Genomic DNA, 14063 nt, shown 5'->3' with positions numbered 1-14063 from the left:
AATTAAACTCAGGGCTTCTTCACACATGAAGGACAAGTGCCTTAACCACTGAGATACATCTCTGACTCAAGGTTCACTCTTGATGCTGTATTTTCTGTAGATTCAGATAATTGTATTATGACATATAGTCACTATTATAATTTCACACAACCTAGTTTCACTGCTCTAAAAGTCTAATGTGAAAGTTTAAATAAAATGGCCTGTCTACAACCAGTATTAGGGGACATCTGGTAAAAATCATTCACTGTTGAGGAACCATCAACAGGTTAATCCTCTATGAAAAAAACTATGGAGATTATTTTAAAAGTTAAAAAAAAATAGAACTTCCAGGGCTGACCTGGGACGGACCTGGGTTCAATCCCCAGCAACCCAAATGGTCTCTCCAGCCAATAGCAATTTCTGAGCACAGAGCCAGGAGTAACCTCTGAGCACCACCAGGTGTGGTCCAAAAACCAAAAGCAAAATAGAACTTCCATATGACCTAACAATTTCATTCATGTCTCTCTATTTCAGGATAAAAAACGCATTAGTTAATAAAGATTATGCACTCCCAGGTTCACTTTAGCACTATTTGCAACATTCCATGTCTAAAACAGAAAAGAAAAGAAATTGTAGAATATATACATCATGTAACATGACTCAATTATAACAGAAGTTGAAATATTGCATTTTTCTTAAACTTGGATGAAACTGGAGAGTATAATGCTATACTAAGCATGCCAGAAGGAGAAAGAAAGATACCAAATGATCTCATTTATATATGGAATATAAAGAAACAATAAAAGCTAATAGCCAATGAAAAAATTCTGAAATATTGTGAACAAAACTGAGAAGGACAGAGATAGGGTGTGAGTAGGGAGAAGAAGAGACTCTGGACAATAGTGGACAACTGGCACTCTGGGTGGTAGTTATAGTACTATAGCAGTGTAAGTGCAAAATTAAAATGGTAGTAGAATTGTAAACCATGACGCTTTAATGACTTTTTTGGGGGGGGTTGGGCCACACACAGCGGTGCTCAGGGGTTACTCCTGGCTATCTGCTCAGAAATAGCTCCTGGCAGGCACTGAGGACCATATGGGACGCTGGGATTCGAAGCAACTACCTTAGGTCCTGGGTCAGCTGCTTGCAAGGCAAACGCCACTGTGCTATCTCTCTAGAAACTACTAGAGGAGATCCTCTACCTCCCAGCTTTACTGAGGTATAATTGACAAATTTATAATATGTTTAAATTGTACCATATGACATTTTGATGCATATATAGGAGTTTTTTAATTGCTCTTTATATTCTCCAAATTGCTGAAATACACTGGGAGATACAATTTTCTAAATAGAACTAAAGGAGAAACAATCATGTCAGATATTACTGAACAGTCAAATAAGATGATCATGTAGTCATATAAAACTAAACAGGTTATTGAATTTAGCCACATGGTTGGAAAATTAAAGGTAATGAAAGTAGCAAAGCGATAGATCAAGCACCTACACTGTGGGGTTAGTTTTGTAGGTCAGGAAGGACACTCAGAGAGCACATCCACATGAGCCCAGAGCCAGTCTTGGAGAGATGAGTGCAAGAAGAGACAAGAGGTAAGCAACCAGTTTAGGGGCTACAGTTAAAATAAATATACTATCTAGGGTGCATAATTCTTTATAAATGAAGTTGAGTCTGTTTAATATTTGCTGTTTTGGTACTCATTTGACTCATTTTAGTAAATCAATTTAATTAAAGATGTTTTATTGCTTGGAGCCATCAAAACATACCTGGCACATTTTTTAGGTCTACAAAGGCAGTTAAAGAAATGTTAAATGATTTGATGAGAAAATGGCACTAATTTATATGCAAGATGCTTTCTTTTCTTAGAAAATGTGTTTATGTGTATCTGTGTGAGTGTAACTGTTACAGTTATCTAAAGCGAAACTTTAGTTTTCAAGTGCTTTTTAGCTGGTAAAAAAATCAAGTACTAAGGCAAATTGAGAGAAGAGACTTTCAAAAACAGTGCCTTTATTTCCCTGACATAATAATGGAGATGATATTTTTTTGTCTTCTCCACCAGCAGCACTTTGAAATCAATTCTAATGGTTTCTAGAACACTAGGTACAAAGTCTCTTAACTTTCTGAGAGAAGGATTCCAAAAAATAACTGACATTTGGGCTTATAACTGAAGCATTGTCTCCACCAAACTAGTGGTAAAGTTCATTCCTCTTTTAGAGCTAAGACTCTTATTTATCTTTTTACCCACAACTACCCTATTTTATTCCCTATTCAAGACTGAGTCATTCTTTTAACCTTCCTCACATCCTGGTCATCTGAAAGTTTTATATTCACAGTTCAATCATCCCTTACAAAACTATTTTCAAGAAAAGTTCTCAAAGAACTAAGTATTAGCAACTGAGAGATTGTTAGTAGAAAATGCATTTTAGTAGATTCATAGAACTCTGTCTCCAAATGGCTTCAATTTTTTAAATTTTCCCTTTGTAACGTAAGTATTACTAGTTGACCAAAATGTGGGACAGAGAATAGATTATGTACTGTCCTGCCAGGCATCCCAGATAGGCATAGTGCTTGCTATGAAGATCTGACAGGCAAAATGGAATTTAGTTCTAGAAGTCAAAGGATCTCGGAACTTGGAGTTCCATTATCCTTAAGTGCTCTGTGACAAGAGTAAGAACTAGTAGTGAATTGTCTATGGCAAGCTTTTATAAAAAAAAAAAAAATAGAGAATTAACGTCATGTGGAAGAATAGCATGTGATTGAATAGTCACAAATTTAGAATCGTCATCAATCAATTCTAACTTTGGGCATAAGATATTCATGGCAGAGAAGATCTCAATGTTGATGGTCTCTCATTATTCCTAACCCTGTAACAAATACATGGACTAGCAAATCATGTATGCATAAATTCTGCCTCAATTATTTAGCCATTTTCTCTTGTTTCCTTTGCTGAAATTTTCTTATTTATTTCCAATTTTTAAAATTTAGTTAAAGTTCAGCTTTATTTTTGTTATTTTTGGGGTCCCATCTTGCACTAGTTTTTGTTAGATTAAAGTAGTAGCAATAGTCCACATGCAAGGGCAATAGGAAAGAATCCATCTGAATCCCTACAAAAGCAGAATGGGACAAGTTAATTTACTTAAGTTTTGCAGTATTTTAAATATGGGTTTTGAGTAATCACTTACAGTTTTAAGAAACTCATAATGAGAAAGTGAGAGAGATAAGAAATATATCTGACATGGGGGAGAAAGAAATATGTCTGGCATAAAGGCAGGTATGGGAAAAATAAAAGAGGATGGGGAAAACTGGGAACATTAGTGGCACTGGTAAAGGAATAGGTGATTGACACTGTGTGACTGAAATTTAATCATTAACTACTTTATAACTGTATCTCATTGTGATTTAATTAAAATTAATTTTTAAGAAGGCTCATAATGTTATGCTAAAATAAAATTTCACACAATAATATAAAAGGTATGTTTTATATGAGTAATATAAACTATAACTTTTATAGATTTCTCAGATAGTAACAATTATATGATGGAAGGCAGGTAAAATTTTTAAGTGAAATAAATATCAAGATATCAGGTCTTTTTTTGATTGTTTGTTTTTGTTTTTGGGCCACACCTGATGAACTTCGGGCATTACTTCTGGCTATGTGCTCAGAAATCGCTCCTGGCTTGGGGGACCATATGGGATGCCAGGGATTGAACCTAGTTCATCCTAGATCAGCCACATAAAAGGCAAACAACTTACTGCTGCGCTATCGCTTCAGCCCAAGATCTCAAGTCTTATCAACTCAAGATATAACAGCTATGAACATTTTTTTACCCTTTCCTACAAGTAAACAATGTGTTAGTATATAAACCTTTAATAATAAATTAATAAATAATAAATTACTCATTCAACAATGTTCAGCAAGAATACCTAAATAGGAGCCAGTTAAAAGTACAGTGGGTAAGCATTTGCCTTGCACCTGGATAACCTGGATTCTATACCCAGCATATCATAAGGTACCCTGAGCAGTGCCAGGCATGATTCCTGAGCATAGAGCCATGTACGCCAGTATATGCCCTAAAAATCATTGGGTTTGGCCTCCGCAAAAGAAACAAGCCAACAAACAAACAAAAAGAATGCCAAATATTTTTTTGGTTGCTTAAGGTATATCAATGAATAAAAAGAATAGGAAAAAATTACTTTCATTGAACTTGAATAGAGAATAGAGGAAACATATGGCAAGTGATACAAACTTTTCATAAATAAATTATATGCTAGAAGGTATTAGGTATTATGAAGGGGGTGTAGAACAGGAAAGAATAGAGGAAAAGAGATCAGAAATAGCAAGGGTTAACAAAATAGCAAGGGTTCCAGGCCTCAATAACATTTAAATGGTGACTCTAAAGAGCTAAATGTGATTCATACATATATTGAGGAAAGAATATTTTAGCTGAGAAATAATCAATGTACAAGCCCTGATGTGGGGGGTTGGTAGCATTTCTGGTAACAAAGATATCCTTGTAACTGGAAAAGTATGAACAAAAGCTGCAACAGACATTGAGAGGCCAAAGAATTAGGGGATATGGTGAACTAAAAACAATGTGACTGCTTTTTTTCTACTCTGGTGAGATAAGGAGAGTGTATGAGCAGGGATTTGATATTATATAACTTAAAATTTATATGCATATTGTATTGAGAAAGAATGAAAAGGAATAGAGTGTGAAAGCAGAGAGAAGATTAATAGATTAAAAGGCTAGAACTAAAACATATTCCAGAGATTATGGTGGTTTAGAGTGGGGCAATAGCAATAGAAAAGTTGACACTGGTCAGATTCTGGATAAATTCTGCAGCTTCAACCAATTGGATTTACTATTAATAATATGAGATATGAAAGAATCATCCCTCTAAATTTTGGAGTTAAAGTCTGTAAAGAATTAAAATCACTTTAATAAATATAACTCTAATATATCATTTAATTAATTTTAATTAACTCAGATTAATAAATATAAATCCATTTACATCAATATAAAAGTATTGTGAGATCTGCTTCAGACTTTTAAAATATGAGTCTACTAGAAAATATGTTTATATATGTCTTTATTTTCATATAGACAACTGTCTCTCTGGTTAGTTCTTGGGACACATGTAGTGAAGGTCAGGGGTTACTCAGGTTTCTGTACATATGCCATGGGAGAACCATATGTGATTCCTAGGACTGAACTTAGGATAGCCACAATTAAAGCAAATGCCCTACCCACTGTTGCTTTTGCCTTCAAGGGCTTGTGAATTTTTGAGTGGCTATTTCTCCTTACCAGAGCATAGATGATCTCATGGGATAGAGGCATTTTATGCAAACTCTATTTTTAATTTATATTATTTACTAGCAAAAGTTTAAAAAATGCCCTCCATGTGCACACTTTCTACTTTGGATAAGTCCTCCTGGTATCATGCCCTCTTCTGACGCATATGCAGTGTTGTGGATATTAAAAAATCACCACTTTCTTGACCAAGTCATAGAGCAAACATGACCATATAATCACTCCTGTGACTATATAGACTATAGATTCTTGTGACCTATATAAGAATCTTAGAGCCAAATGGAGCGAGGTTCTTCTGCTGCTTTTAAGTATCTAACTCATGGTATTGTAAAAAGAACCAAGTAGCTAGTATCCAAGGAGAGTCTCTGAATGAGACTTCTGCTTAAGAGCCAGTAAGAAAACAAGAACCTCAGTCTTCAAAAGCAAGAAACTTGACTATGCTTACAACCGAGCCTGAAATGAATTCCAAGTTTAAAACAAGAACACTGTCTGGAAACTCCACTAATTTAGCCTTGTGACACCCTAAAGAGATAACCCAGTCATGTTATGCCCACACTACTGACAGTAGTGCTGAGGTAATGTCTTATCCTGCTGAAAAGGGGTGGTTTGTTTTACAGTAATAGAAAAATAATATACATAGTACTTTTATCAGTGTCTTCAGGAGTCTAGTATGTCATCCCCACCCTAAAAAGAAGATGACAAATAACATTCCAACCCCACTGATATGAAAATGTACGAACATATGTGTTCCTTGAATCCTTATAATCAAACACACTTGTGATCAGCAGGTCTTTCTTTGCTACTCTTCCTTTTAAAAATTACAATTGCACCACAAATAAACATATTGTAAAATAATTTTAAGATTTCAGAATCCATAGCTCAGATATTTTGCTGTGACTTCACAAATATCATCTATACCATTCTGTCTTACTATTCTATCCATAAACTAAGTAATTTGACTATAGTAGAGTCCTCCATGCTATTGAGCCCAGTAGGCACTGGGCCTGAATCTACTCAAGCAGGCAGACAGCAAATAATCATTGTGGCTCACCCCACTAAGCCTGAGCTGCTGTGATCCCACAAGGAGGGAACTCCATTAAATATTTAACACAATTACAAAGAGACTACCCAGCAGGAGGACGACAATGATTATTGGCCCCACGGCCTCCACAGCTAGTGGCTGACAGCAGTGGGAGGAGGTTTATGTCACAGTAGACTTCCTTTGGTGAATTCTAGCAAAAGGAAGACCAACGGTTTAAAACAAATTTCAAAATGAGGATCATTCTCTTATGGGACATCTCTGGGGACAGTGTCTAAGAACTTTTCAGAAGTTTTTACAAAATATAAATGATCTGTAAATGAGACTTCTGGTTTCGTTTTAGCTGTCTAGCTAAGCAATGCTTAATAAATGAACTCTTGTTAACAGAAAATAGCATGGGCATGAGTTTCCAAATGATAAGATTCCAATGTAAACCCAACTGTAAAAGAAGCTCTCCAAAACAAAGGAGAGAGTGGACTGGGTCAGCATGCTGTGAAAGACCTTAAGAATACACAGGACAGTTCGTGGATGAGTCATAAGATGCTACTGGACAACCTCACTCATGGAGGGAGCTCCTCACTTCCATTACTATGAGAAGGAGCAGCCAATTGCACTTAGCATGAGCCAAAACAACTTTTGTTTTAAGGCACAGAGACTTTGAGTTGAGCTTTTGCCTTGATTGATACAGTAATTTGGATATAAGAACTAAGGCTATATTTAAATATAAATGGGTTAAATAAATTTAAATATAAATGGGTTACAGTTATGTTTAAAAAAATCGATTGGCTCCGTGGCCGGACGAGATGGCGCTAGAGGTAAGGTGTCTGCCTTGCAAGCGCTAGCCAAGGAAGGACTGCGGTTCGATCCTCCAGCGTCCCATATGGTCCCCTAAGCCAGGAGTAACCCCTGAGCATCAAACGGGTGTGGTCCGAAAAAAAAAAAAAACCAATTGGCTCTATGAGTCTATTAGGCCCTGACAATTAATGGATGAGTTCCAGAGACATGCTTGAGAAGAGAGGAAGCCTAAACATCTGTAAATTATATCACATCAAAAATATTTATCTACTCCAAGTCTTCCTTCCTTCCTTCTTCCTTCCTTCCTTCCTTCCTTCCTTCCTTCCTTCCTTCCTTCCTTCCTTCCTTCCTTCCTTCCTTCCTTCCTTCCTTTCCTTCCTTTCTTCTTCTTTCTTTCTTTCTTCTTCTTTCTTTCTTTCTTTCTTTCTTTCTTTCTTTCTTTTTTCTTTCTTTCTTTCTTTCTTTCTTTCTTTCTTTCTTTCTTTCTTTCTTTCTTTCTTTCTTTCTTTCTTTCTTTCTTTCTTTCTTTCTTTCTTCTTTCTTTCTTTCTTTCTTTCTTTTTCTTTCTTTCTTTTCTTTCTTTCTTTCTTTCTTTCTTTCTTTCTTCTCTCCTCTTTTCTCCTCTCTCATTTTTCCCATACCTCCCATCCCTTCCCCTAAACTTACCTCTCCTTGGCCTTCTCTCTTCCCTTTCCCTTCATTTCCCTATCCCTCCTTCCCTTCCTCCTTCCCCTTTCACATCACTTCTCCATCTGCATAGATCCCAGCACCATATAAAATAATTTAGAAATCTTTTATATTGCATTTAAAAATTGGTATTAGCTGTGAGGCAAGTTGAAAATATTTAGGTAATAGGTCAAAAATAAGGATGATCTAAGCATATGCTTTATTTTTTATAGGGAAAAGGAGATTTCATTAGAGTCATTGCTTATCTTATAGAGTTTACTATCTGCAGACATGATTACTTCCAACTACTGAATCAGGGCATATATTTTTTATGTCCAATCCCACAGAAATAACTGTTATCTATTTGCTTGAGTCCACAATGTTCTTTTTTAGAAATCAATGAACTAGCCACCTTATTGAAATGGACTGTGAAGGGAAAAATGTAAAATAGCTGAATCACAATTCAGGTCAGAGTCTTTCTATGTGGTTAATGAATTCTCAAGATCACTAGTTGAATCAGCAAAAAATATTCCTGAGATATTGTGACTGCTCCATGTGCTGTTTTCATAGCACAAAAGAAAGATCAATTATAAACAAAAAAATTTTTCATAGCACTGCTTGCCATCCTAGGAATAGACTTGCTGAAAACTGACCTGCACACATGTCACATGTCTCTAATTTAGAGACATAGTGAAGACTGTTCTGGTCAATTTTGTATGTACCATCTAGACACTGAGTTCAAGTGTCTATCAGCATTATAATGGATAGATAAAACGGAGCTTATTCATATGACAAAATACTTTGTAATAGTGGAAATAAAGAAATGAATGGCAAATTTGCATGACCCAGGAACATGATTATTAATGGAGGTCCTCTATCCAGGTCTTTAGTAATTCAAAGAATTGAGCTAACTTTACTAAAAAAGTAAAGTAGAACAAGAGTTTATTTGAAAGATAAAACATAGTTTTTTGTTTTTGTTTTTTTTTTTTGTTTTTTTTTTTTGGGGGGGTTTTGGGTCACACCCAGCTGTGCTCAGCGGTTAGTCCTGGCTCTATGCTCAGAAATTGCTCCTGGCAGGCTTGGGGGATCATATGGGATGCCGGGATTCGAACCACCGACCTTCTGCATGCAAGGCAAATGGCCTACCTCCATGCTATCTCTCCGGCCCCTAAAACATAGTTTTTAAAACGAAATGGGCTTGATATTCAAGAATGTGTTCAGGCTTTTTCTGTAGAGCCTGATGGGGGTGTCTAAGGTGGTATCAGGATGATCTCTTGGATGACTGGTGTGTCTTTATATATAAGTTCCTAAAATCAACTTTTTTAAAGGGTGTGATTTCAATCTGGCACGTTGAACAGAATTATTAAATATTTTAATGGTATAATTGGTTGATTCTTCTTACTTCTCCAAGAGTTTGACTACAGCTCAAAACTAGAAGCAGGATAATAACACACACCACACCCCAGGGGATCAGCAAGGGGAGAGAACTTCCAGTCTTGACTGAGAATTCATGAAGATTACCAGGGTAGGAGCATCATAGCTGGTAACTGAAGGATGGCTAGAGAATATGTAGAGAATAGAACCTGAGAAAAGCAGTTCTAGGAAATAGAGAGAAAAAGTAGATTTAGGGAATATGAACTTCCCTGATCACTGAGTAAACTGATAAATTAGACTTCAGTCCCAGAATTTCTACTATTATTGTGTCCTACTCCAAACACTGGAGACTATATATGGCTGGATTAATAATAAGAGCTTTGGGGTTTGACAGACTAGAATTGGATCCTTGTCTGTATTCAGAGCTCTTGGTTTCTGCCCATGGGGATGCTAATGCTCACTCCTCAAAATTGTATCATGAAAATATCATTTATTGTTACTAGTTTCTGCTGTTCTCTAGCCAGAGGGATCTTTCTAAAACTAAACTCCAATCCCGCCCCCAATTTAAAACTCAATTACTGACTCTACATTGCAAGAACAAATACTTTCTACTTTCTACTACCTTAGAATTGAAGCCCCTGAAATTCAGAATCTTGTTTAACAATATGCTGCATATCAGTCTAATGTGCCTATGTAATGAACATTAAATAGCAATTTAATATTTCTTAAGGGAACTTTAAAAATATATTAGTTGTTATAGTACTTATGGGAAAATATGATGTCAAATACACTTTCTCATTATTAAATATTTTATAGTTTAATGTATATAGGTACATTGTGTGTACATTTGTGTGAGTATATTTCATAGAAAATAAGCCCAAACCAGGATGCTCCACATCTGATGGTAAGGTGAAACTGGAGGACGCTCCACATCCTGACTTTGATGAAACACAGAAACCAGAATCCTTCTGGCACAGAAACCAGAATCTTTAACTACAGAAACCAGACAACAACAACAGCTAATGTGTGAAAAAAATTTCATCACAGAAAGTGATTCAGGGGTTGGACAACCTAGTATGCCTGGAGCCCAGAGTCAGTCTTAAGCCAGAGAACTTCAGGGAAAAGGTCTCTTTGTATTTAGGACAAGGCTTTTTTATTTTTCTATTTTACACATATTTTACTGGGCCTATGCAAAAGGCAACATTTGCCACTCTTACACCATTATTGCTGTATTTTTTTTTCTTAACTCTTATTCTTTTTTTTTTTTTTTTAAAGAACTTACTAAACTTTCTGCTGGTGCTTCATTGAATTCAATGTGAGTCAATAGTTTTTCAAAAAGAGTCTCCTTTCTCCTCCATCTCTTTAGTTTTCCTTTCAATTTTCTATTTTTTTAAAAAAAAAAACATGTTGCTTTTGGTCTTCCTAAAAATGTATTATTATCAGTTATGTCAACTATGTGATGCATTTTCTTTAAATAAATTAAATTAAAAAAAAAAGAAGCCCAAACATAAAAGAGCATTAAACTAATATAAAGTAGACCACCGTTTTGGCACAAAACAAGGAGGATGGAGATAGTAAACTTTTCTGCCAACCAACAGGAAGCAGATTTTAGCAGGAACAGAAGAAAAGGGAAAAGAACTTCCAGTAAACTCATGGGTTGCTGTAAATTTATCTGCTGTCTCTTTCTTACTTCCACCAGTAAACCATCAAAAGTGTGATAACTGAACCAATATGAGTCCTACCTCGGCATCAAAGCGTGGGTCCTGGTAGGCATCACTGATGTTCACCGGGAGACCTGTGGAAGCCACCAGCTCAGCAATACTGTTATTTATCAGCCAGTCAGAGTAGGATGATTTCTCCATGCTATCTCTGAAACTAGCAGAACATCAAAGAAGGAGGTAAGAAACAAGTAGCACCTAACTTGGCTTCAAAGTAAATAAATCCTATGGAATTATTGTCATAGATGGATGATCTAAATTCATTAAGAAGGGATAAATGACACCAGCCACTGAACAACAGGGAGGTAATTATTGGTAGCTACATCAAAAAAACTTATCTGGAATAATATAAAATAGCCAATGCGTGGGTAGAACTGATAGATGTTCTAGGATTCAGAAAGCAATAGTGGGTTGTATTTGGATCACAATGCATAGGCATAGGCAATGCATGAACAAATAAATAATTAGGTAATGGCCAAAATTAACAATAGGCTGCCCATGAAGCAATATAATAAAAGTTCATTCATCTACTCAGTCACTGTTAGTATCACAGAGGGATATTTGATACCAGGAAAGAAATACAAATTTTTACTTTTTGAGGGAACTTTCAGAAAATATAGTAGTTGTTTTAGCACTTATTCGGAAATAATTATGTCATACATTTTCATTAATCAGTAAACAAGTTGAGAATTTAAAATGCAGTAAAAAGGAAATCCAAAACCATATGTATCATCATTATATAACTTTTTGTAATTTTATAGTGTTTCTTAATAAAAACACAATCATATTTATAAAATGTTATTAGAAAGTTTAACTTTTCTTACCCCTAATAGTAAACTCACATTCTGTTCATATTATACTTAGACAAAGAATTTTACACTCAATAATTTTACAAAACCTCCATTAAACCATTTTAGTTATAAAAATAACCACATTTACCAAGCTGCTGTAGGAATTAGTAAGATCTCCTTCCTATATCATGTCTTCATCTCCACTAAGCCTCATCTCCATTAGGTCAGTGGAGGACATATTAAATACTGCCCATAGCTCTGGATATACAAACCTGAGTACTGTACAAATTAGGATTATCAAGAAAAAATTTCATGGCTTTGTGACTAGTAGGTGATAAATCAAAATATGTAATCAATGCAAAAACAAAAAAAAAACCTAGGGCAATATTTTCCAATCTATATTCAGTGGGACTCTAGGCTTCATAAGATATTAATGAATATCCGGGGCCAGAGAGATAGCATAGAGGTAAGGCGTTTGCCTTTCATGCAGAAGGTCATTGGTTCGAATCCCGGCATCCCATATGATCCCCTGAGCCTTCCAGGAGCAATTTCTGAGCATGTAGCCAGGAGTAACCCCTGAGCACTGCCGAGTGTGACCCACCCCCCCAAAAAAGATATTAGTGAATATCCAAAATAGAAATAATCATAACTCCATTAACTTCAAGCTATACAAGAAAAACACTAAACACTTTATATATTCATTGTTTCTATACAATAATATACTTGTGTGGATTTTGAACCATATTCTATGCTACAAGGTACAGAGTTTAACTTTGTTTATACTCTCCCTGAGTTTTGTGGATTTTGTGACAATGAAAATTCTAGGAACTGGTATGAGAGGAATCCAAATGTATGCATTAAGAGAAATCAGACATTATTCACTATCATAAATAAATCTCAATTGTATGACTGCTGGCCCATGTCTAACAAATTCACTGTTTCTGATGTTATACACTTTTTTTGCATGTTAGACAGCACTAGTACATAAATTTATTCTCTACAAATCACTGTCTGAAAGTGGAATTTTAATTAAAATCCAAATGTTGTATCTCTCACATGGCTTTTAAATCAAACAAGCAAAAAGACTAAGCACTTTAAACATGATTAAGACATTATTTTCTAAAACAACCAAAGAAAACCATAATGTCATGCTGAATTTTCTCTCTTTTTTGTGTGTGTGAAGTGTGAAATTTTATATTGTACTACCAAAAAAGGCAAAATATTGAAAATAACAGGAGAATACAGCTTACTGGAGTATCCAACTAAAAGAAGTAATTTTTAAATTTACAAAAGGTATACATTAAATGATGGCTATATCATGCTAGGGGATATGGATTTGCTACTCCAATGTTATCCAAACTATAGTCAGTGGAACTCTGGGCTACATGAGATATTATTAAATATCCAAAATAGAAATAATCATAACTCCATTGACTTTAAGCTATACTATATGCAATAAAAACACTAAACACTGGACATATTCATTGTTTCTATACAATAATATACTTGTGTGGATTTTGAACCATATTCTATGCTACAAGATACAGAGTTTAAATTTGTTTATATTCTCCCTGGGTTTGTTGTAAACTGTGCCCTTCCCAGCACCAGAAAAAAATTGGTTAAAAAATGTATTATATTGATTTAGCTAATCAAAATTACCATCCTGTGCATGCAGTGGGAAAGTTAGGAGAAAGTAACTACATTGGTAACTAGAGGCAAGACATCTGAGTGAGCATTTCTGGACCTGGGTAAAGCTATGATTAAAACAAAGCAGATGAACCAGACTGCTTGGTTGCCAGGGCAGGACTAAGACCAGGCTACAAAAACAAATAGTAAATATTTATACAAAACTTAAAATGTATCAACAACAAGTTTTATAGCAACAAGGATCCTTTTGCCTTGATGAACTGTTGTGATGCAACCAATTGATAAGCTTTATTTGTTTGTCTTTCTGTCTGTAGTGCCAGAAACTTCCTTATATAAAGCACCCTTGTACCACTGATCTCTGACTATAACTTCAGGCCAGTTGCCTAGATATATTTATCAACTATAATAAATCTTCTTGCTTTCTAGACTTAAAGACCAGGTGTGATTGATTATGAGAACTCTGGTACAATAGTACTTCTACAATCACACCTGGTCTTTAAGTCTAGAAAGCAAGAAGAACCAATATTACTGCAATAAAAAAATAATTAAAATGTCCAATTCAAATTATAAAGCAAATTGTAATGCTAATTATTGGCAAAGAATTATACCATATGTACCAATCATGAATGCAGCAGAAATCTAGGGAGAAAGAAACAGCTTTAGATGCTAAACTCTAGTTAAAGATCCAGAAGCAAAGGCAATTTAAATTAATTTAATTTAAATTTAATT

General features: G+C 35.1%; 1 protein-coding gene across 1 annotated transcript in view; it reads right to left on the bottom strand.

Annotated features, from left to right (window-relative positions):
• Nucleotides 1-14063, bottom strand: part of PDE11A (phosphodiesterase 11A) — a 431148-nt gene that overhangs the window by 187208 nt on the left and 229877 nt on the right. The window contains exon 6 of the mRNA XM_049773400.1: nucleotides 10921-11053. Within this exon, the coding sequence (XP_049629357.1) occupies nucleotides 10921-11053 (133 nt within the window). The remainder of the gene's footprint in view (nucleotides 1-10920; nucleotides 11054-14063) is intronic.

Source organism: Suncus etruscus, chromosome 5, assembly GCF_024139225.1.
Source record: "Suncus etruscus isolate mSunEtr1 chromosome 5, mSunEtr1.pri.cur, whole genome shotgun sequence".
NCBI lineage: Eukaryota > Metazoa > Chordata > Mammalia > Eulipotyphla > Soricidae > Suncus > Suncus etruscus.
The sequence above is the reverse complement of the archived record's forward strand: the minus strand, read 5'-3'. Positions and strand labels throughout refer to the sequence as shown.